The 26,235-nt window shown below is 37.3% G+C and overlaps 1 protein-coding gene across 3 annotated transcripts in view; it reads right to left on the minus strand.

Moving 5' to 3' along the window:
• Positions 1 to 2,131: 2,131 nt before the first annotated feature.
• LOC145684343 (phospholipid scramblase 2-like) overlaps positions 2,132 to 26,235 on the minus strand; it is a 50,875-nt gene continuing 26,771 nt past the window's right edge. For all 3 annotated transcript variants that reach the window (XM_081756553.1, XM_081756551.1, XM_081756552.1), the window contains 4 exons: positions 24,531 to 24,739; positions 16,839 to 17,006; positions 12,282 to 12,440; positions 2,132 to 3,338 (listed from right to left, as the gene is read on the minus strand). In XM_081756553.1, coding sequence (XP_081612679.1) covers positions 3,201 to 3,338; positions 12,282 to 12,440; positions 16,839 to 17,006; positions 24,531 to 24,739 — 674 coding nt within the window. In that variant the 3' untranslated portion in view covers positions 2,132 to 3,200. The remainder of the gene's footprint in view (positions 3,339 to 12,281; positions 12,441 to 16,838; positions 17,007 to 24,530; positions 24,740 to 26,235) is intronic.

Here is a 26,235-nt window from a genome sequence, read left to right on the forward strand (position 1 = left end):
CCCTCATCGATTAAAATAATACCACGCTCCGAAAATCGATTATAAAAAAATCTTTACACGAAATTTCACTGTACGTTCATAAAAATAGATCACTTTGTCATTCACCAAAGCATTTGGAGTTGTGTTGAATTTGTTCAATACTTTTTTTTCAGTGCTTTTCTACTTAACAAAAACGAATGATTAACTTACGGTTAATGTTAAATGAAATAAAGACATGCGTATTTCTGACGCAGTAAACTATCATATACTATTATATTTGTGTCCTACTTTTCGCTTGTCAGAATCTGGTCACCCTATCCCGAACAGACCGGTCACCCTGACATACCCGGTGATCCAGAAAGACCTGGTGACCTAGAGAGATCAGGAGAACCGAGCAAACTCGGTGACCCGGAAGTATCCGAAATATCCCTACAGGATTACAGTATAATTTTAAAGTTGATGAATAATATACACTATTTAAGTTCGAATATTCATTTGTTTGATCCTCGCTGTGACATTTCTTAACCTAGATACAACGTCTGGAATACTTCACGTTTTCATAAACATAATTTCATTTTTATTCGTTTTCCCATACGTGGTTTTTGAACATGGGTTATAGAAATAGAATTAACAAAATTCTATTGGACCTCCATCAGTATCTTTTGTATTCTAAACGACAAGTTTTACGAGTCGATTGAACTTTGACAATTTTTCACGGGGAAAAATAAATAACTTATCGTTTCTATGATTCTGATACTTTTGTATTCTAATTCTCACACATCCATTTAAAGATAACACATATTGCTTAAAATCACAAAGTTTCAAAACTATTCAAAAGTAAACTACTTCTAACAATCTACAATCCGTTTATAAATGATAACTTTTAACTCACACAGTTGTAAACATGTGATATTACCAGACGCGGATCTAGCCCGGAGCCAGGGGCGGATCCGGGAGGGGGCGATCGGGGCGGTTGCCCCCCCCCCAGAAGGCGGAACTTTCTTATTTTATATAGATAAATAAAACCCATCCCAAAGTTCGGAGCTTTTAAAAGTTGCAGTATGACAACCCCCCCCAGAAGTCGGTCCTGAATGCGCCCCTGCCCGGAGCCAGGGGGTCTATGCCTCCCAGGTTTTTGAGTGCCAAAAATAATAGAAGCTATTACTTAAATATTTTTGAAAATTTACAGTAAACTCATGATATACCTATTATAGTCTGGGTTCTGCTTGGCCCCCCAGGTTTTACCTTCTAGGCCCGCGTCTGGATATACCATTGAATTGCTTTCCGACCACATTCTACACTCAACACTAACCTACCTCACAACGAATTAAGTCTCCCTTGCAATTTCACGCTTATGTCCCGTGGTGAGAGGAAAAAACTCTCGTGTGAGCTGACAATCTTAACTTAAACTCGTACAACAACGATGTTAAAGATTGAATGTGCCCGCGACAGAATTGATGTTCACTTTTGAAACAAAGGCGGCGAAAACTGTGATGATACTTTCTGCATAACCCTCCCACCATTTGGTAGGATAATGCTGGGTGGCAAGTAGTGCAATCTTTGGCTGATTTATTTGTTCGAGGGGACCAGAAAGTGTTTCACTATCCAGTATACTATTTGGATTTAAGCCCTCGTGACTGTAATTTATTTGTCAAGATGAAGGAGCATGTCATTTTTCATTATCAGTAGGCGGTTTCCAAAACATTCTAGAGATTCCTCAGGCAATAGACGTTGAAGTCGAATCAACAGAATAGTCACTGCTATACAAGTGTACTATGATTTACACATTTCTGGCAACAGTTTGTACCCCATGCAAGAAGCAACACTGAGGGACAGTAAAACCTTCATAGATGTATCCTTTCTATATCACTTGCAAAAAAAAAAAAAAAAAAAGTATTAAAGTTTCAATCCTTGTACACTCGTATGAAGGGAAAATTTCGAGGCATGATTTGTTTTTAATAATTGTTACAAAATCATACTGTTAAAACCCAATATACGAGGGTGATTGAGAAAGTAATGCCTCCAAGCCCACTACTTGGCCAACAGTACCGCAAACATTCTGATTTGTTTTTCATTAATGCAATGAAGTTTAAGCTATAGAATATCACTTGTTTCACCTTCCTATCTCTTCTCGTTTCAGAGTAATGGAGCAGTCCATGACATCCAGTGCACTAGCGTGCGCAGGACATTGGGAATGTGGGTGCCAGATCTAAAGTACCACCATATGGAATGTCGTCCTCCCCCCTTTCCCCTAAAAAAAAGATAGCATCATTGCACCCGACGCTGCGTCGGCGACGCACGGCACACACGCAGACGGGAAATAATTTACACGTAATCTCTTCTCAGTTTGTAATAATTCTACATAAAAAAAAATTGTCTAATGGGGGTGCCAAGGCACCCATGGCACCCACGTTGCGCACGCCTATGATCCAGTGGTGACTTCCGGTTGAAACAACGGGCTGTCATTGAGTTTCTGACTGCGGAAGGTTATGCACCCAGGAATATTCATTGCCGACGACAAGTCGTAGATACATCATTTACGAGCCAGAAATGAAGCGTCAGTCTATGAGTTCCGCCACACATCCTTTCCTCCGCCAAAAATTCAAAGTTGTCCCATGTGTTGTTAACATTCTGCCTCATACTGCTTATAGTATAGATATTGCGCTCTGCGACTTTTGACTCTTCTCCAAACTTAAGGATCACCTTAAGGGGCAACGCTACAGTTGTGACGCAGAGGTGAAAGCAACAGTTCGGCAATGGTGGTCGCCAGCAGCCACCACAATTATTCGCTACGGTATTGAAAACCTTGTTTCGCGTTGGCGCAAGTGTATTGCCCATAATGGGGACTATGTTAAAAAATGATGCCACCATTTTTAGCTGCCATGGCAAGCTTTCCACTGATACCTGTATCGGTGCTATCTGTCAAACACAAATAAAAGTATCACCTTGGAGGCATTACTTACTGAATCACCCTCGCATAAAATCGTTTATTGTTACAATATTGTAGTTTTATTTATACACGAAATATATACTGTGCATACACAAAATACACATTATACTATGCAAACATATAGATAAATTAGGCACATACCTATATTAAAACCCGAAAATAAATTATGGTTTGGCTACAAAATTCGTGGTTTCAACGCTTCCTACACTACGATTTCCATTGCATTACTTTGTAAATACATTCTGCACCTCTGACGTGCTTCTGTTCCATCTTAACAACAGCGACATCTTCTTTTTCTTACCGGTAAAACGTTTGCCTGATTTCCACAACAACAGCAATGACAGAGTAGAATACTCCACCAATTCATTTTCCAGCTGGGCTCATAGTACGCCTCAAAGTACATATAATCCTGGAAGAGTAACAAAGAAATCAGTTTTTAAATACTATTGCATTCTTTAAGTGTAACGTCACTGTTATGAGTATGTGTCTGCCCCAGGGTGTTTCAAAAGTTCTAGACCATAGGTCAAATCTTATAAGTATGTGTGCCATTGTTAGTGAAAATCAAAGAATAGATACAATCTTCTACTAACCAGTATATACAGTTACTTCAACGTAACACAAAAATGGGAATTAGTTTGAGATAATAGGTTTAGCAAGTGCTTGTTCCAGCTTTACAAGTGCTTGTTCCAGGTTTTCCGTTGTGTTGCGGTCCACAAAATTAAGCGAAATTGGTACGGAATGTAGCCCCACGTGCTCTTGCTCTATGTTTGTTTGATATATCGAACCGAAGTCGAAGGACTCTCTCGCAGGTTGCATATATTTTAATCACTCTCCACTCTAGCCATTGGAGCTAAATACACGGTTGTGATTGGTTGAAGTTATCCGTTTCTCGCCACGTGGCATACGTATAACTCAAATCTGGTTCAAACCCGGCCTAAGGAATGTTAATTATTTTTTAAACTTTCATAACACTTATGTCATTAGAATAAGATAAAAAAATAATGCTTATTTGCCCTTCTACGTAATATATAATGAATAAAAAGTGACTTACTTACTTTAAGAAACATAACTGAGTGGGCGTTAGCGAGCGAAGGGGGTTAGAAGCCCCGCAGGGCTCGTTTTGTTCCACCTTGATTCCCATAATAACATCATGTGACATTACGTCACACTCGTGTGGTGCAACTTCGATGTAAATATAACCTCACCAGCTTCCTTGTGACCAACTTGAAAGAGTTGGATAGGGTAGCGCATGAAAAAAAAATGCTCGCAGGTTATTACCAACATGTTCTCTCGCGGGATTTTTTGAGTAGCTTGGCGGTAATTCTACTGCCGCCTGTGAGGACTAGCTCGGGAGAGTAATATTCTCGGAAGTAGGAACTAAATACACGGTTCTGATTGGTTAGTGTTATCAGTTTCTTGCCACGTGGCTTATATATATATATATATATATATATATATATATATATATATATATATATATATATAGAGAGAGAGAGAGAGAGAGAGAGAGCAGAAATCAAAAACGTACTGCTGTCGGTCATCGTGCCCGAGCGTGCTAGCTCTACGGGCTAGAAACGGAAATGGGTTTTGGCGTGGGTTCAAACCCGACCCAAGGGAAGTTTTTTTTAAGGTTTCATAATACTTTTTTCATGAAAATAATGCTCAAAAAGTGATTTACTTACTTTTGTGCAGATAAGTAATAGTAGTAGTAGTAGTAGTACTAGCACTAGTACTAGTAGTAGTAGTAGTAGTAGTAGGAATAGGAGTAGGAGTAATAGTAGGAGGAGTAGAAGTAGTAGTAGTAGTAGTAGTAGTAGGAACGGGTTAGACGTCCCGCAGGGCTCGTTTTGTTCCACCTTGACTCCCATGTTATAAATTTTGTGACAAACTTAAAAAAGCTGCCTAGGGTAGAGCGCGAGGAAAACGTACTTCCGGGAGTGTTACTCGCCCGAGCGGGTCGTCGCCTGTAACACTGCTTGGCAGGTCTCACAGCAGTGATGCTAACAATAATTTCTTTATCGGAAAATACATTATTTTTCAACTTAGAAATTTGTCTTACATTCCGTGCAAGGAAAATGAATGAACTATAAATTACAATTTCTGAAAGTAAATTAGTAGTCCGGGCTTCTTACCATCTTTCGCCACTGTTTATCTGTAACCAACCATTGAGAAGGTTGCCGACAAAAGACCAGCACTCCAAGAAGGTGAATTCCCAGTTAAAACGGAGATAAAGGCTACGGAAAACCATGAGGTAAGAAATAGCCTTACTGTAAAAATATAAATCCACTTTAAAACAGATGAAGTAAATGTTGACCAAAACTGCGCAACGAACAAAAACACGGAATCATATCTGCATCTTGAATTTGGAAAATTATTCAGTTATACTCGTATCTATCCCCGGTTACACTAAGAAAGAAAACTAGATTAAATCTTGTAGTAGCACTCATGGAATTCGACTGTAATATCAATACACACTATATAATGTTCTTCTCTTTCAGGCACTGTACCATTGTACACATATAAATACTTTAGATCCTTTGAATACGAACAAATAAAGAAAATTATATGGGTAAAACTAGATTTTCAATTGCCTAAAGAAACAGAGTATTTAAAATTTCTACCTATTTATTCGGAGATATTACTGTAGGTTACTCTCTACAAGCTTTGACAAAAAAGAAAAACAACAGAAAAACACCTGATAATTCTCAGAATCCATATTCCTTAAGTAACAGCCTAAGTTTTAAACTATGAACTGAAACATGCGAACATTTCCAAGAAGATAAATTCATTCAATCATACGAGAACCCTTCCACGTTTTTGACAGTCTTAATTAACTTTACAAGTAAATTACTATTTTACAGCAGAAAATAAGTTCGGTTGTAGTGCGTGGGTAACTTAATCACCACACACACATACACAGCAGTGTCAACTACTGATGTGCTTTCTGAGATTCATGACCTCATTATTGTCTAGCTGCAGGGTTTATCGCTTCTTAGTGACCTGCATCAATAGTACTAGACAACATCATACATATTAAAACATAACATGTACAAGAGGACAAGGGTACATACGTATATCTATATATTAAAATGTTAGGTTTATATGTTTGCCTTCAAAGAAAAGTTTATATGTTTGTCTCCAATCCTTTCAAAAACCACAGGTGCTAAAAAGTGTCGTTTTCCCTGATCGATTCCAATTTTGTGTAGATTGTCCAGTTCTAATTGAATATTTAAACAACATGTTTGTTATTTTTTATTATATGTTTTAAGGGTGCACTAGAAGTGTTGATTTAAAAAAAAAAAACAGCATATTCTACGAGTTATACATTTCAACACCACATTTTTGTATACAGGGGTTGTATATCTCTCAGGTGTTTATTTCATGGTCAAATAATAACGAAAAATGAAGGATAACCATTTCTCCAGTCTAAAATGAATTTTTATTGTTTGGAGTGTTTTGTGCAATGAACACCATATATCACTGATATTATAATTAATTGTGTGTGTAATGTATTTGCTTATTACATACTGTATACAAAAAGAAAGAAAACACTGGTCATACATGAATTAGAAACTCCAACCGGAAGTAGGTTCAATCTTACAAACGGTGCGAGATATTGAAAAAATAATCGAAGAAAATCTCCCGTTTGTGGTACCCCTTGCCGATTTTTATCAAGACGTCCTTCACTTGTGTCTGTAAAGGGACATGTACAGATGTTGTGAGGAATGACAAGGATATTCGTGTTCATATGTGAATGCTGCGCTGTGCAGAGAGCGCAGGTTTAGCAAATTAAAATATAAAACAATATCCTTAACCTATCCTACTCTATCTAATCTAGGGCTCCGTGGCTAAGCGGTTAGCGCACACGCCTTTGGCGTGGGAGACCCGGATTCGATTCCCGGTGAGAGCTCATGTGGTTGGGATTCCACGTTAATCGGTAGGTCCCTTCTCATATAGCCTCGCTGCTGAAAGGGACGTTAAACTCTAAATCAACTCAACTCAACTCTACCTAATCTAAAATAAGAGAATTAAATTAACACAAAAAGACATTCAACTCCTCCACATACCAAAACTTTAACCGTAAAGACATGTCCGAGAAGGAAACAGATGCGAAGGTATTACGTTAACAAGAATTAGATTTAACATGTGAGAATTTTAAACATACATGGAAGTGCGTCGGGACCCGTAATACGCTAAATTATGGGTGCGTTAAAATATTAAATGATACTTTTGATAAAGTGGATACTTTCAAATATCTATGATCAATATTAATAGATGAAAATCATATTCACGAAGAAATTAAATGTCGACTAAAAGTAGGGAATTCGTGTTATTATTCAGGTCAACATCTCTTGTCGTCGCGAATTCTGTCGAGGAATTTGAAGCTTAAGATATATAAAACGATAATGATGCCCGTTGTCCTGTATGGCTGCGAAACATGGTCGCTTACTTTGAGTGAAGAACGCAGGCTGAAAGTATTTGAGAACAAGATCCTGAGACGAATATTCGGATCCAAGAGGAACAGGAATATGAAATGACGGAAATTTCATAACGAACGAGGAACTGCATAATTTGTACCGTTTACCAAACAATTTTAGGGTCATGAAGCCTAGGAAGATTAGGTGGGCAGGTCATGTAGTTAGGATGGAAGAAAGTAGAAACGCTTTAAGTCTTGACTGAAAATTCAATGGGAGAACGTCCATTATACCCTGGTCGGTGAACGATGATTTCTGATAGCTTTGCACATGGCCACGGCAAGTGAGCAGAAGACGCCAGGTCAAACAACCTTAGGCTCAGAATCTGTCGCGTCTCCATGGTAACCACCGCAAATTGCCAAACTTTCACTCCCTCCCTCCCACCATCAACAAGGAAGCAGACTATTCTCTCCTTGCGCGAGAAGCACATGGCAACACCGCACTCCTCAGTCGTCCTCGCGAGCTGAGAGGTCAGAAATCATCGTTCGCTGGCCAGGGTATAGGAAGACCTAGCCGCAGATGGGAGGACAATATTAAGATGAATATCGCAAAAATAGATTATACTTTTGAGACATCCTGTATTTATATACATATCTTTATCATATTCTATGTGAATAATAATGATATCATGTTGTCTCAGTTTAGAAAGAAGTTGTATATAAAGGAATTTGCTGAGTAACTCAAGCATTTTCAATTATTTTATTTACTTTTAATAAGAAATTTATTGGTACACATTTTATATATTAGTTGTTTAAGTAACAGTCATAATATATTGTCTCTTTTGTGGTATACAATGTAATGTCTACCAGAGTTGATTTACTAGCATATTCGTTTAACTTTTATACATGCCAGAGTTCTCGGACATGACTCAATTTTGCAAATTTGAGCATATCCGGTTCCACGTTCGGATGTTAAGTTGTGACAGTTGTTTCAACCTAATTTGTAATTTGGGCAACGTGTGTTTGTTGCATAGCAGTTTTGTGTTGTGAACCGCTAGTTGTATTATTCCAAGCGCGAATGCTGCCGAACGAGTGGGACTTCCGATTGTGTGGACGTGAAACATCATCAATTAGCTACGTGAAGTTATTTGGGATGTACTTTTATTATTAAGACTTAAGTGTTATGTTATGTGCCTCCAGTTTTGAAGTCATCAGGACGATTAAACCACCAGACAATTTCTATAAGATAACCACCTCTTATTTCTATTTTGAGGCTATTTGACTGGCTTAATTGCGTTCATTTCCCTAGTGATTGACCGTCTATAGGGAATGGTGAAATTCGGCTCCATTAAGGTGGATCACTAGGTGTTCCCAGTGCTATGCTAAACGCTGCGTGAATAGTGTAGCGTTGCCAGATAGTGTCGAGTGTTTACTGATGCCAGATAATAAAGGAAGTAATCATGGAATTCTCCTTGGATACTTATTAGAGAAATTAGTTTTCAACCCTTACCACAATTCCGCTTCTCAAACTGCAACGCAAGAATCCAGGAATCTTCTTATTCCAACTACTAAAGTAAACGTACAAATTTGGCAACAACGCATTATGGCGTTCTGCGCAAGTTTCGTTTCAAAATCTATTTCCTTAAATGTAAATTAATATTTAAATAAAATATGAAACATAACACGAGAAACGATCAAACAATATATTTATTTCGTAATAAGATCGTTACTTTAAAATACTTTACACATACAAAGAAACATTTCGTGAAACTGAGCACTTCTAGTAAGATTTTACAGCAAGTCCCATCTTGTGTGCTCATTGTAAAACGAATCAAATATTTTCTTTTATTTGTTACATTTTTGGATATCAGGAAACACAACCAAATGAATCAGTGTCTTGTGCTATAGCTGAAACATTACCCTATCTTACAGTACAATATTTGTAATATGTAATGTTTCATTGCGCAGTAGTTAAGGCAATGACCTAAAATATGTATTGACTTCCGAGTGGTGAGCCACCTTAAATTTAGTCAAACGTGATTTTAGTTAATTATAGAAAACTGTTCATAAGTGATGGAGTATCTCGCCTAGAATCCAGAATAATGTACACCTAGTAGTAATTGTTTTTGTAGCAACTTTTAGATGTACAGTTTTGCTTGGCATAAGCTTTATAAATTCATTTTGAAAATCACGTGTTACTAGGGTGTCCCGGCAGCTGCACTCTCCGACGACACCTCGAAGCTCTAAAGCGAGTTGTGATTACGTTACACAGTACTTTTCTGATGGGTAGTGATAAATTGTAAGACGGGGTTACTTTGCACATCAGGAATTGCTTTGCACTAAATATGAAAAGAGTTTCACAGTTCTCTGTCGGCAAAACCATGAACAGTACAGAGGAAGTTTCAACTGCCACCGTAAGATAGAACATCTAAATGTATTTTGGCTATAATGTTGGCGGTTAACATCAGTTCTAATTACCGGGAGAGTTCGTTGTTGTAGGGATATGGAAAAAGTCACTGTAAAGACCGACCAAATTTGAAAGATATCACCTACAAGAATTTCCGTCAAAGTCAAGTCAGTTTCGTTACTACTGTGTATAATGGGACTTTGACGCAATAGTTGAAATTGAAATGTGAAACGCTTTAAAGTCATAAAAAAAAAGTAAAACTGGAAGAAGGCGATTTGAGCCTCTTTGCACCGGTCCAAAATACAGCTTAGATAGGAAATTATTACTGCTGGAACCCTGTATTCTAAATTTAGGTAAATTTCCTATTTAGGTAGATATCGGAATGAATTTCTTGTTGGAAAATAAATTATGAACAGTGGCGGATCCAGAAAAATAGTTTGAAAGGGGCTTCAGTCACAAAAATGTTTCGTTTCTTTTAGAAATCACTAGACTTTTGGGGGGCTTGCAGCTTATACGCATAGGAATGACTAATATTAGATTAAAAAAAAAGCATGCGATTTGGGTGGGCTTCAGCATGGAAGTCCCAAACCCCGTAAATCTTCCTCTGATTCCGGTTGGGATGATATTCTTGAACATAAAGAATAACGAAGGCAAATCAGTTCATGGGGATTTTTTTTTCTGTTTCTGAATTGGAATTTTTGTCCTGACTTGGTATATATATTAAACTATTAGATATAGAATGTGGTTCCTGCTCCGGTACCAGAAAATGCATAATTTTCTTTACAAATATCGATAATTCAAACTAAATACTGATACCGGTACCATCATTCTAATATCAATATTTGTAGACTGGATGCAGTTTTGTGTAGGAACTGAAATGTATAAATACTGAAAGGAAAACATCGTACAGAAACGTTATGTTCGTAGGTTTAACATAATTTTTTGTATGTTGTGTAAAGTAACCCCACCTATAAAGGGGTTACTTTGCACCTAAGTTTATATTTCAATAACTACGGTCATATTAAATGTTTAAATAATACACTTGCACAATTGTTTTCCTTATATATATCTAACTATTAAATGTTTAAAACACAGCGTTCAAAATCATTACGTTTGTAAGTTAAACGCGATTTCCTTTAAAATTGTGTAAAGTAACCCCGTCTTATAGTACACGAATACTACAGTATAAATTGAAGGGCAACGGGTAACAAATTCATTGAATATTTAGATAGAGGGAATAATCGAAATATATTTATTCATGGGGCATGAGTTCATATTTCCATGATGAGCTGCTCATAAAATTATGACCGGTTTCGCAATTCTGGGATTTTGTGAGCTTCAGAACTTTATTTCCGGTTCGCCCTATGTAAAGGTAACCACTGACAGTATAAAAATGAAAGTGACTATATTTGTGACTTGCACGGCTTGAACTATCCGAGAGATCTCGATCAAATTTTGAACACAGATGAGGTTCGAGCCTGGGAGTGTTTTTGTCATTTCACTTTGACGTTAGAACGTAGGGGGGGGGAAGAGGGGAGGAGATATATAAAAATAAATAAAACTTAATAACTCTTGAACTACGAGACCGATCTCGATCAAATATGCAACATAGATGAGATTCGGGCGTGGGAAGATTTTTTTTGTCATTTTGCTTTGATGGTGCAACTTAGGGGACGGGAGAGATATACAAAAATACATAAAAATTGAAAGTGACTACGTTTCTGACTTAATAATTCTTGAACCACCCGACCGATCTCAATCAAATTTTCAACATGAGATGAAGTTTGGGACTGGGAGAGATTTTATCATTTCACTTTGACGGTACAACGTAGGGGGGGGGGGTAGGAGAAGATGGAAATATTTAAAATTGACCGATATTAGTGTCGAATCCACAGTTTTCGGAGTCACTGAAATTAACAATGCATTTTAAATCAAATTCAGTCCCGTAACTTACGGGGGAGGATATATTAAAATGATTGAAAATGACCGACATTAGTGTCGAATCCATAGCTTTCGGACTCGCTGAAATGAAGAGTAACACTTCCGACACCGTTTAAACTCAAATTCACCCCACAATAGTAATACTTAATATTTACTGATATTTTTACCAAATAAGTCTACATGACATAAGGAGTTATCTATTTAAAATTTCTATTTCAACTCAGCAAAACGGATAATCAATGCTAGTTAAATAAAATAATGTCAAAACAGAAGAAAGAAAATATAAATGAACTGGAATACTAATTAAGAAGAAACATGCTTTCAGTGCATTACATATCTAAGTAACACCAAACTTTCCTACAATGTTACAACAATATGGAATTTTCCCGGAATATCTAGAGTTCTTGAAGATGACATAGGTACACGAAAATTATATATATTCATTTCCAAAGTCTATTGAAATATTAGGGAAAATTTTATGTTCGTAACTTCTAAAGAAATTACACTACGATTAAAAAAATCCTTGAAGTTCATCGGCAGAGACTTAGCGTAGTATATAGATACACGGGGCTCAAAGTGTTAATACTTACAATCAAAAAACAGCATCCAAGTAATCCGATTTTCCATTCTAGATCCATTTCTTTAAATAAAGTAAGTACAAGTTTCGGCGTATGGTTATATTCCGAATAATGTGGAACTGGTGCCTTTCTTATGCGGCCAACGAGCTCGGAGCCACCAGCGGGAAATATCTATAATTGAAACCAACGTGATAAATTAATATTTATTCAGATTTAATTTAAAAAGTTGCGTGAGTTGAATGAAAACCTTTTTTTTAATTATTTGAAATTTACAATCTACGAGGGGAAGTCGGAAAATAAATCTTCCCTCTTCAGTGACGACTTTAGAAGGTACAAAGAGCGGAAGTCCCCCGGAGGGTTTTAATGCAAGTCAAGTAAGATGAAATTGTTCTTTTCGGTACTCCTTCCGCTTGCCTCTCAAAAATAAATCTGGCATCGTCACTGCGAGTTCTCTTTTCCCGAGAAATTTAAAGGAATGGGACAACATGATATCAGATTAGTGCAAGAGCCATCGATATGTCGTTTGTGGACATACGACGATGATTCTGCAGAAGGAGTTATAGCAGTGCTAGCAGAGATATCGGATGAACTGTCCATTCTCTGCCCTCTAAGCATAGAGGTAGAATAAGCAATGCTTAGCGGTGTTGCGAAACACTCGGAAGATTAAACTGTGTTATTTGCAGAAATCAGCCTGTCGCACTGCCGTTGTCTTTCTGGAAGACAACACGAGATTACACGCCGCGGCGGAAACGTTAAACCATCTTTCCTCCCTCGGTTGCAAGCGTGTTGCTCCTCCACCGTACAGTGTTGATTTCGCTCCCAACAACTTTTGCCTCTTTCCGGTACTGAAGAAAGCTATCGCAGAAAGCACTTTGGAACTAATCGCGAAGTAAAGATAGGTGTGAGGGATTTGTTTCAACAGTATATTCTGCTTTTACTAGTTCACAACACCTTCTGTTCATGACATCAGCATATTTTGCTTTTGTTAGTTCACAGTAGCTTCTGTTTCTGACATCAGTATATTCCGTTTTACTAGCTTACAGTAACTTCTGTTACTGACAGCAGCATACTCTGCTTTTGTTAGTTCACAGTAGCTTCTGTTCCTGACATCAGTATAAAGCTTTTGTTCTTCACACTAGCTTCTATTCCTGACATCAATATATTCCGTTTTACTAGCTTACAGTAGCTTCTGTTACTGACATCAGCATACTCTGCTTTTATTAGTTCACAGTAGCTTCTATTCCTGACATCAGTATAAAGCTTTTGTTCTTCACACTAGCTTCTATTCCTGACATCAATATATTCCGTTTTACTAGCTTACAGTAGCTTCTGTTACTGACATCAGCATACTCTGCTTTTATTAGTTCACAGTAGCTTCTATTCCTGACATCAGTATAAAGCTTTTGTTCTTCACACTAGCTTTTATTCCTGACATCAATATATTCCGTTTTACTAGCTTACAGTAGCTTCTGTTACTGACATCAGCATACTCTGCTTTTATTAGTTCACAGTAGCTTCTATTCCTGACATCAGTATAAAGTTTTTGTTCTTCACACTAGCTTCTATTCCTGACATCAATATATTCCGTTTTACTAGCTTACAGTAGCTTCTGTTACTGACATCAGCATACTCTGCTTTTATTAGTTCACAGTAGCTTCTATTCCTGACATCAGTATAAAGCTTTTGTTATTCACACTAGCTTCTATCCCTGACATCAATATATTCCGTTTTACTAGCTTACAGTAGCTTCTGTTACTGACATCAGCATACTCTGCTTTTATTAGTTCACAGTAGCTTCTATTCCTGACATCAGTATAAAGCTTTTGTTCTTCACACTAGCTTCTATTCCTGACATCAATATATTCCGTTTTACTAGCTTACAGTAGCTTCTGTTACTGACATCAGCATACTCTGCTTTTATTAGTTCACAGTAGCTTCTATTCCTGACATCAGTATAAAGCTTTTGTTCTTCACACTAGCTTTTATTCCTGACATCAATATATTCCGTTTTACTAGCTTACAGTAGCTTCTGTTACTGACATCAGCATATTCTGCTTTTATTAGTTCACAGTAGCTTCTATTCCTGACATCAGTATAAAGCTTTTGTTCTTCACATTAGCTTCTATTCCTGACATCAATATATTCCGTTTTACTAGCTTACAGTAGCTTCTGTTACTGACATCAGCATACTATGGTTTTATTAGTTCACAGTAGCTTCTATTCCTGACATCAGTATAAAGCTTTTGTTCTTCACACTAGCTTCTATTCCTGACATCAATATATTCCGTTTTACTAGCTTACAGTAGCTTCTGTTACTGACATCAGCATACTCTGCTTTTATTAGTTCACAGTAGCTTCTATTCCTGACATCAGTATAAAGCTTTTGTTCTTCACACTAGCTTCTATTCCTGACATCAATATATTCCGTTTTACTAGCTTACAGTAGCTTCTGTTACTGACATCAGCATACTCTGCTTTTATTAGTTCACAGTAGCTTCTATTCCTGACATCAGTATAAAGCTTTTGTTCTTCACACTAGCTTCTATTCCTGACATCAATATATTCCGTTTTACTAGCTTACAGTAGCTTCTGTTACTGACATCAGCATACTCTGCTTTTATTAGTTCACAGTAGCTTCTATTCCTGACATCAGTATAAAGCTTTTGTTCTTCACACTAGCTTCTATTCCTGACATCAATATATTCCGTTTTACTAGCTTACAGTAGCTTCTGTTACTGACATCAGCATACTCTGCTTTTATTAGTTCACAGTAGCTTCTATTCCTGACATCAGTATAAAGCTTTTGTTCTTCACACTAGCTTCTATTCCTGACATCAATATATTCCGTTTTACTAGCTTACAGTAGCTTCTGTTACTGACATCAGCATACTCTGCTTTTATTAGTTCACAGTAGCTTCTATTCCTGACATCAGTATAAAGCTTTTGTTCTTCACGCTAGCTTCTGTTCCTGATATCAGTATATCACAATCAATCGTAACTGCGATATGACCGAGGCAGTGACGACAGGCAAAGGTGAAGATGCTAAAATCATATTATTCTTAAATGTAAGGTTGGAATGCATGTTAGATACTCGTAGATGCTGTATTTTCTCTTTGAATACAAAGTAATATAGTTGGTTTGCGTATATCAGTTCCTCTAATTTAAGAAATAAAAATGTTCCTCTAAATTAAGTCACAACGTCTTTAGACATTTTTAAAGTATCCAGGGCTCTAGTTTCTTTTATTTAATAAAATAAAACCGGATAAAATTGTTTTACGGGGAGAATATAAATGCATAAGGTAAAATGTACCAGGAAAACGTAAAAATTACTTGAAGAAAACGTAAGATCTGACAACCTTAATAGTGCCATTGTCAATTTGTGAAATTCCAATGTTGCCATACCTATAACTGATGTTGAAACTTATCTTATAGAAGTGCGTTAATGTGCTAACCTTAAATGTTGGTTCAAAACAATTGATTTTTAAAAAGAATATTCAAAGAGTTTATAAATTCGAATACTATAAAATGGGCTTATTTAAATTTCAGTAACATCAGTGAATAATACAGAGTGTCCGAGAAGTCCTTCCCTGATTACAGAAATTGATAACTCAGGCTAGAAATACGATAGAAATATGAAACAGGTGTTGAATTGTTTACAAACTATAAAAGTTTTGGTCACATCAGTACACTTCCACATGAGCACCCTTGGTAGCACGTAGCACATCTAGGCGATATTCAATTTCCATCCACACATTAGCCAACATCACTGGAGGGATCGATGCAACGACTGTGGTTATTCGTTGCTGCAGGGTTTCAAGATCTGGTACACGTGTTCGGTAGACCTCATCCTTGACATAACCTCATAAAAAGAAGTCTAATGGGGTTATGTCAGGAGAGCGTGGAGGCCAAGCTGTTGGTCCATCACGACCAATCCATCGCCCAGGAAATGTCCTATCGAGATAGGCACGGACGTCCAAACCCCAATGAGGTGGTGCACCGTCTTGCTGAAAAACGACATCGGGGCGATACTGAAGCAGCTGAGGAACAGCATACAGCTGCAACATATCCAGGTACACTGCAGATTTGATGGTATCCTCAGCGAAGAAGAATGGCCCGATAATTCGATCGTGCAATAACGCGCACCAAACATTCACCTTTGGACTGCCTCTGGTGAACTCCCTGACCTCCCTGGGGGGTTCTGAACCCCAAATGCGTACATTATGGCGATTCACTACTCCACTGACAAAGAATGTCGCTTCGTCGGAAAAGGCAATTCGTCTGAGATAACCATTATCGTCCTCAATACGTGATAGCATTTCGACCGCAAAGTCATATGGACGTGTACCGTCGTCGGGCAACAAAATTGAGACTTGGTAAAACAGAACAAACCTAACACAGACAAAAACTTTTATAGTTTGTAAACAATTCAACACCAGTTTTATATTTCTATCTTATTTCTAGCCTGAGTTATCAATTTCTGTAATCAGGGAAGGACTTCTCGGACACCCTGTATTACGGTCAAAGTATCATAAACGCAACATTTACTGAAATAGTTATACGAAAACATACCGTGAAAAATATATCTTTTTTACTTTTGGGACTTTTTTGACAGGGTCCTTCGACTAGAAGTATTGGATACCCACTTTCATCATAGACCCAAAATCTAGGAAAACACATTGAACATTCCTGGATAACTGTTGCTATGTGTTGCTGTGGCGGTGTATATACCTCCAATTCCTACAACAAAATAAAGGAAACAAAAATAAATTTTGGTTTTCTCCAAGAATAGCGGGTGGATTCGAAAGTTCGTGGCCTGACCTACAAAATTAGAAAAATATTTGGATAAGTTATGTTTTATTTTTGCACGTAATCTCCCTCGCCACCTCTCCGGTAATACTTCTATACCATGATTCCTCGAGCCTTGCAAAATATCCTTGTACAGTACTTTTCACCTCTGCACAGTGTTGCCAATTTAGCGACTTTGTCGCTAGAACTAACGACTTTTGGAAGTGTCTAATGACAAAAAATTTTATTTAGCGCCTAGCGACAAATCTAGCGACATTTAGGAATTCAAATATTTTGTTCTATATTTATATTAAAGTTTCCAAAATTTTGCAGTTTGTGATACTTACTTTTACACACTCGGTTGCACTTACTGCTATGAGCGACTTACTTCGTTGTATTCATCGCTGCTATGAGGATTATGTCCTTCTTCACTGCGGTTCGGAAATCCGGGAATTTCCCGTATCTAACTAGTTGCGTAATAGCTCTTGCATTGCACAGTGCGTACAGTGACAGTGACGCTGGAGAACATTGTGCTTTTCTGGTTCAGTGTAGTGCGTGTGATTTATATATTAATTCAACTGCGGTTGTTCTTAATATAAATTATACAGAAATTTCGTGGGGTGAGTTGAGTGAGGTGTTCCAATACGAAAGCAACATGAATTCCCCCCCTACAAAAAAGATAATCGTACTCTGTTAGAGGGAATGGGGAAAAGTGATCCAAAATTTTAAGTATTTGCAAACTTTTAATGCTATATTTATTAATTTTGTATTCTTCAAAGCACATAGTGTAGTGGTTTTGTCAAGATGGTCATTTTTTAAAAGAAAAAAATACTCGAGTCTTCCTCTGTACATGAAAAATATTTAAATTATTTTAATCCCTTTGTAAAATTATATAGCGACTTTTTTAGCGACTTGGCAGGAGGCGTTTAGCGACTTCTAGCGACTTTAGAGTACTAAACTAGCGACATTTTACACTGGCGAGTTGGCAACAGTGCCTCTGCATCCGAAGAAAAACGTTGACCCCCACAACTTTTTTCAGGTTTCTAAACAAATGTCCGAGGGAGATAGATCAAGCAAACAGGGCAGATGCAGCAACAGTTGGAATCCACAGGAATAAATTTCTTCCGTGGATGCTAGGGACGTGTGAACGCGTGCATTGTCCTGGTGACTTTTCTCCATGTCACAAATTTCCGCCCCTTTCCGCCGACTTAGCACCTTATAAACTCCTCACCTGAAATAATAGAGAATGAAGCTTTACACACTGACTACCAATGGGTATAGCCACGCAGCTGATGTGTACAAGCATAAAATATTTGCTTTTTTCCTAGTCAGACCATGAACTTTAACATCAACCCTCGTATTAGAAGTTTTCAAACTCCTTCTGCCCTTCCAGAGATGAAACTCTTTGAATGTGCATATTTCTATAAATAAAAATGAGTCCTAAGAGAGGAGTCACTAACTGATCTACGCCCAAGTTAAACCACTTAAGGATATTTGAACAATGTGCAGGCTTTTGTGACATAAGCTAGGCAGAATGCGTATTTTTTATTATTAAAGATATTATCAAAAATAACGTTTTAAAGTTTACATGAAGGGTCATAGTTTCAATTTAACCTAATTTTATTGGCCTATTTCACTCCTTACTGCCTCAATAATTGCTTTATTGCCTAATGTTGCTTATTCTCTGCATTTTCTTCAAAATAAGACTTCATTGTGGGAAATGGGCAAATTTGGAATACAAAGAAAGGATTCTGCCTCTTCCGAGAAATATAAGTGCTATTTGTAGTGATAAGATGCCGCTAAACTTTGACTGCTATCTGGACTGATAAAGTGCTGTAAAACTTTAAACTGTTGTGTGTACTGATAAAGTGTATGCAGTTTGGACTGTTATAAGTACTGATAAATTGCTGTAGAGAATGTATTTACCAAATATACATAGAATACATTTCAAGCTTTGTTTTTCTATATATACTACAGTAAAAGATCATCTTAAGAAACAGGTATGTTTTTATGTTCTTTGAACGTTATATATGACTTCAATTTATTTCTTTAATTATATTGAGTATTTATCTTCATTATTTCGAATTATGTTTTAGTGCCTATTTTACTGCATGTTTTTAAAATTTTAATAGCCTATTTTACAGGTTTTTAATGCCTAAACATCCGGTCTCTAGTTATCACGAAAGATATATTTGGGAAATTCGACGAGGAAGGTTGAAAACAGTGGTGGCAATTATTATACTAAAATGTCCATTTTTCGTAATGTCTGGAAGTTAGAAATATGGAATTTGGTATATGGACTTTTCATTTAAAATAATTAGACACGTTTTACAGTTTTTTTTAAAAAAATATATTTGACCTAGAAGGGAAGAAAAAGTATGAGAAGAAAAGCGGGATGGGGATTACAATTATTCTAATAAAATCTTTATATCTCGGAATCTCTTAAGGTTAGAGACATTCACTTTGGTATTTATACTTCTCATTTAAAATAATGGATACATGTTTTTAGCGTTTTCATATATTCTAAAAGAAGAGAAATGGATGGAAAGAAAAATAATTAGAGGTTTAGAATTATTATAGTAAGAATCTATCACTCAGAATGAAGGCGAGAGAAATGAAATTTGGAATTTGAATTTTACATCTTAAACAATTAAACATGTTTTAACGTTTTTAGGTGTTTGATCTAGAATGGAAGAAAAGAGAGCAGGAATACTTCCCTATGACTAGAATGGAAGGAAACGGAGTGGGGGTACTTCTTTATGACTTGGAAAGGAAGAAAAGGGAGCGGGAATACTTTCCTATGACCTAGATTGGAAGAAAAGGGAGTAGAAGTACTTCCTTATGACCTATAATGGAAGAAAACGAAATGGAGGTACTTCCTTATGACCTTATAATGAAAGAAAACGTAGTGTGATTACTTCCCTATAACTTATAGTGGAAGAAAAGGGAGGTGGAGTACTTCCCTCTGACATATAATGGAAGAAATGGGAGTGCAGATATTTCCCTATGACTTATAATGGAAGAAAAGAGAGTAAGGTTACTTTCCTATAACTTAGAATGGAAGAAAAGGGAGTGTGAGTATTTCTCTATGATCTAGAATGGAAGGTAAGGGGGGAAGACTTTCGAATTTTTCTGCGAGGCTTTGAGTTCAGTCGAATTCTATATGAATGACTTGGAAGTAAGAACGCCAAATATTAGCCACAGAAATAAGTGAGGGGCGATGCATATTATAATTGTCTCGTCCATTCTAGATGTAACGTTGCTTGTTTCATGTGTCTCGGATGACTAGCATCTGCTGTACGGTCATTGGAAAAGAACGCGTGTCCTTTGCCTCAAAATATACTCATCAGCAATTTATTAAGATGAAATCTGTTCCTGCCAGATAAAGATTTAAAAGACTCGTTGTGAGTACAAGTTTGAGTAGAAAGGTATGAAAATTGATAGAGCAATATATAACTACCATTTCTTCGGATTTAGTTACATAATATATTAGAAAACAGTCTACAAATTGTGTCGTCGTCGTAATAAACAAAAACAGCAAGGTTTGTTGTAGTTGACCAATTATGACAGAATATGACATGCTCCTACGAGCTTAGATTTTAACAATTTTAGAGAAGAAATGGTCAAAAAATGAGTTAACAGCAAAGTTATGTAGCCTGAAAGGTGTAGTTTACATCCCACAGTAAGAAGAAGGTTAGTCACTAAGAAATTTAATGCTAAATAGTTTGCCTACAGGGGAAGAAGTAGGTAAGTCAGTGGAAAATAGGGCAATTGTGTAAATTTATATAGAACTGTCTTGCCTCCTTTCCTCCATGTAGTCTTCAATTAACAAAGAGAAAACGGACAAATTTAAATATATAAGACAACGTGCTGCAGAAAGAGAGAAAACGAAAACAAGGAATAGCGGAAAAATAGAGTAAGAGACAGTAGCAACTACTGTAATAAATTCTAAAGATATAGACGGCGACAGAGAGAAGTGGAGGTCTAAGAAATATTAATAATAAAAAAAAATCATGAATTAAAGATGGTAGAGTAGTACAATTACGCATGAATTTACTTCAAACTTTAAGGCTTAATTGTGCAAAAAAATTGTGCTTCTATGTTCTTTTAAAATATAATTACCTGTGAAAGAAAGCCTGTTCCTGATGCTGATCTGAAAGGACGGACTTTTTTCTTAGGGGTGCCTAATGAAGATTTTATCTATATGTCGGGAGAAAGGTATCGATATTTATCGTCAGTTGAAGATTGTTTGCGGGGACTCCTCCGTTGCTGATTGTACTGTGCGGAAGTAGGTGCGTGAATTTATGGAGGGGTGAGGCGAGAATTAACTGAAGCTCGATCAAAGTCCAGGAACCCAATTTTTGTAATCACCTGAAAAAAAATTGCTCCTGTTGAGTCCCTTGTCACGGAAGACAGATGGCTAACCGTTGAGTACATCTGTAACTTTACAGGATTCTCTCATTGCATCGTGAAAAGAATTTTAATATATGACTACAAGTTGTCAAGGCCGCCGATTCATGTTACGTCTCTCGACAACTGGATGAAGACGGTATGGTCTCGCAGATAAGAAGAACGATTTTTACAGAACAAGAAAGTTGAAGTGATCTATTATCTATTCTTTTCACACGAACTGTCTCCCACTGACCTCCGCCCGTTTCCAAAACTGAATGATTCATTGGAAGGCAGACGTTTTTAGTCCAGAAGTGCCCTCGGAAGTGACATTTTCCAGTGCCTAAACCGCACACCTCAAAATAACTTTACAGATGCTTTTGAAAGATATATACACAGACTGAGACGTCTTACCCAAATATAGAACATGCCCGAAATTCTATGTAAATAGCACGTACTTTTGGTGTGCACCTTTGCACTACATCCTCGCCTGACTCCTTTTCCTATTTCCAATTCAAGCTCAACTAAACTCGTCGTTCTATGTACAGGTTGCGAATGAGCCGTCGGTCTCTCCAACTGACCACAATTTCTTTAAATATTTTCAGTGGTCGAATTGACACGGCCGAAATCTTGTTACCAATAGATGAAGCGTAAACACAGCCTTTCCTTTACATTAAGAACTCGTTCTGATAGACTCTCGTCAATCCAATAACATCTCTGGCGGCTTCCTCTTTCCGGAATCCAAATAGATCATCCTTTAACATTTCTCTTGTAATTCTTTTCAATATACTGGGTTCTTTTTCTTCATCACCCACCTCTTTCTTTGCTTCGATCGCAATATCTTTGGAGCGGTTCTTCCTGTCATATAGATCTTTTATGTATTCCTCCCAGATTCTAAGGATTCTTTGATGGTCAGTGAGTACATGACCTTTATGATATTCGATTCCAAAGTATGTGTACCTTTGTTACCTTTCCCTTCTAATTATTGCACTTTCTAATAGATCGTATTTGCCGCGCCGTTGAAGTTCCATTATTTCTTCGGGTGCTTCTCTTTGGCTTTGCCTGTCTCTCTTCTAAGTTCATTATTCAGCGTACTATATTCTTTGATGTCCATGGTTTTTGTCCTTCTGCGTTCCTTCATACCCTTAAGTTACCCTTGGTTTTCTCTGTGCTCTTTCCATCCTGGCAATGTTGTTATGGAGTGTGTCTACCACAATCTATTTAGTTTCCCCCTAGCTACTTTTTCCACTTCCTATAGAATCGCCAATTGCACTAAATTTTTCTTCAATCTCTTCTTTACATCGCTGTCCATACTTCTTAGTCACTGTAAGTTCCATTTTCGATTTCTGCTTCCATTTTTCTTGACTAACGTTAACCAGGTTTGCACTTACGCCATTAGAAGATAGTGATTCTAATCAATGTCCTTTGCCGATAGCGTTTTCACCTCTCGTACACTATTTGTGAAACGTTGTTTGACAAGAATGTAATCGATTTGGTAGTGCTTCTTATCTCCTGGACTTTTCCATGTGTACAGCTTAGCTTTTCTTAAAGCACGCATTCGTCATCACCGTATCATGTTGACTTCAGAAGTTGATCACCATCTGACCCCTGCGTTTTTTCTACTTAGTCGAAATGGTCTCGCTATCTTATTCACAGCTCCTTCTCCGATTATACTCTTGAAGTCTACCATTAGGGCCTACACGGCGTTGAACTTACATCGTCTCTCGTGATGCAATAGGTCACTAATCTTATCATATATTACTTCTACTACATTGTCTTCATTGTCGGTTGTTGGGATATACACTTGTATTATCACAACCTTCACCAGTTGTGCACTTAGATTTACAAACATCAAACGGACGCTGTAGCATTCCACTTTGGTTGCGCTTTTTACAATTTTGTTCCTCATTGCTATCGCGGCACTATTCTCGCCCTTAACACCACTTGAATAGAATATTGTTTGATTTTCCGGTACTATCTCACCCTATGCTGACCATTGCACTTCACTCAAACCACTGTGTTCAAATTTATATTTATCTATTTTCATTTTTAAATTTTCAAGTTTACACCGCATGTCATTAAGTTCGTACGTTCCAGGTCCCCATGCTAAAATGAAAGTTATTATTATTATTTTCTTCTCTGATGATTCTTTCCGGAGTAGTCCCCATTCGGATCTCCGAATGGGGAACTGTTGTACAACTGAAATGTTTTACCGCAGTAAGAATTATCATTATATTCATTCTCCTCCTTCGTCCCTCCTGGAAGGGCGACATGGTAGTATTCCCATTTCTTTCCCACACCTGCGTGCCGTTGACCACCTGGTGGTTTATCTGACTTTTAGGGCAGTTTCTTCTCCTAAGAAGGCGCCATGATCTTTATCCGTTCATCCACCGTCCGAGGAGGCCGTTGACACTTTGCAAAAATTGACTCTTATCCCGAAAGTCAGTCGGTTCCCATCTACGTCATTCGCCTAAGACGTTGCTCGCGTTCTCCCGCGATAAGGCGTAGGTTGAGATTTTCCTTCGTTTAGGATGAGACCTGAAGGCATTCCTCAAACCTCTCCAATACTTTTAGAAAGTATGCTGAAATACAATTCAAAATGAAGCCTAGTGAAAGATCTGAGCCTAGTGTGATTTCACTAGGCTTCAGAAACAAAAAGTAGCAATAATTAAAAAGCATAGGCCTATTATAAACCGGAAATTATTTACGGGAATCACTGGCAAGAGAATAAGTTAAAACGGTCGTTATATCAAAGTTGGTTGAGAATGCCTTGTGTGTACGATACAGTAAAGTTCTATCATTGTCGAGGACATGAAATAAGTTCACAAAAATGGGTGTACATTCAAGTAGGCTTTTCTTAAAAATAAAGAGAGGAGAAAATCGAAATGCAAGGGAGATACAATAGTATATTATCTCCTAAAGAACTACCCTCCACAAAAGTAACATGTACTCACAATTTGGTTTATCTTACCAGCAACACACAAAACAAAATTACATCGCATCAAATCACGAGAATGCGGTGGCCATGCACTGATGCTGTTCTGTTGTGCTACCCTTATTAATCTGTTTAAGCAAACTAATGCCTACCTGTAGACAACAGGGACAGCAACATGAAGTGCACCTACATTTGCGAATGAAGCGAATAATCTCTGTGTTATCCTCATCAGCCAGTCTCATTTGGAACGAACGCACAGCACTGGAATAACGAAAGTCAGCATATTCTTTTGCAAAATATAGTTTAGAGTCGTGAGCATCTTTTATTTCAAATTCAAAAGCAAGTTCGGCCATATGGTCGGCTGTAAGAGTAGAAGAAACACAAATAATTATATCATATGATTTTCAGTTTGTTCTAATGCATACAATCTTATTCAACCAAACTCGAAGTATTAGTAATCCCACTTAGACAAAATGTATTCAAAGTATAAGTAATCCCACTTAGACCCCATCCGCCTTATGCAGAGACGTTTTCACGTATGATTAGCATTACACTAAAAGTCTGACTACCGCATGAAATATATGTTAGTCGGACCTTTAATGTGGCGCTAATAACGTGTCGGAACGGCTCTGCATAAGGCCTAAGGTATCTAAAGTATTAGTAATCCTACTTAGGTATAAGATATCCAAAGTATTAGTAATCCCACTTAGACAGAATATATCCAAAGTATTAGTAATCCCACTAGGCAGAATGTATCCAAAGTATTAGTAATCCCACTTAGACAGAATATATCCAAAGTATTAGTAATCCCACTAGGCAGAATGAATCCAAAGTATTAGTAATCCCACTAGGCAGAATGTATCCAAAGTATTAGTAATCCCACTTAGACAGAAGGTATCCAAAGTATTAGTAATCCCACTTAGACAGAATATATCCAAAGTATTAGTAATCCCGCTAAGCAGAATGTATCCAAAGTATTAGTAATCCCACTTAGACAGAATGGGCCTTATGCAGAGTCGTTTTGACGCATGATTAGTGCTCTACAAAAGAGCTCGAGTAACATTTGTTTCCTGCAGTAGTCAGGCTTTTAGTATGACACTAATCATACGTCAAAACGACTCTGCATAAGGCGGCATATATCCAAAGTATTAGTAATCCCACTAGGCAGAATGTATCCAAAGTATTAGTAATCTCACTAGGCAGAAGGTATCCAAAGTATTAGTAATCCCACTTAGCCAGAAGGTATCCGATTTGGTGAGAACTTGCGAGTTTACTATTGATACTCAACTAGTTTCATTGACAAAAAACATTGAGCAAGCTATTGCATTCAGCTTAGGTCGGCAATTGAGTTTGATTTGAGTTTAGTGTCCCATTCAGCAGAGAAGCTATATGAGATCTACCATTACTGCTTAACGTGGGATCGGGACTATATGAGCTTCCCGCTTGAAATCGAACCCGGTTTTTCCACTTCAACGTATGCGTACGTTAGTCACGAGAGAGGCCGCTTAATTCGGCAAACGGCCTTGTATTGAGTTTTTCGTTAACTCATAGAATGAGCATCAGTTCCAGTAATATTGGTGAGTTGCATGGGTTCAAAAATTAATTAAAGGATTCCAATAATATCCCACGATTATACCCTCTAGAGTCTTTCCAGCCTTAGATTAAAGTAGATGTAAACAAAGCGAAATGTATTACTCCGCGACTCACACGTGCTTCGGCAGCAAGAGACGTGAAGAGCAAGATCTTTTGCTAGCTTATTGTCATCGTATAATTTCCAAAGTGTAAGGCTCTGTTGGTTGGTATATAATTAACGCACTGACACTGACTACTATTATGTTGGAAATACATATTTTCTTA

Source organism: Thermobia domestica, chromosome 4, assembly GCF_964235325.1.
Source record: "Thermobia domestica chromosome 4, izTheDome1.hap1.1, whole genome shotgun sequence".
NCBI lineage: Eukaryota > Metazoa > Arthropoda > Insecta > Zygentoma > Lepismatidae > Thermobia > Thermobia domestica.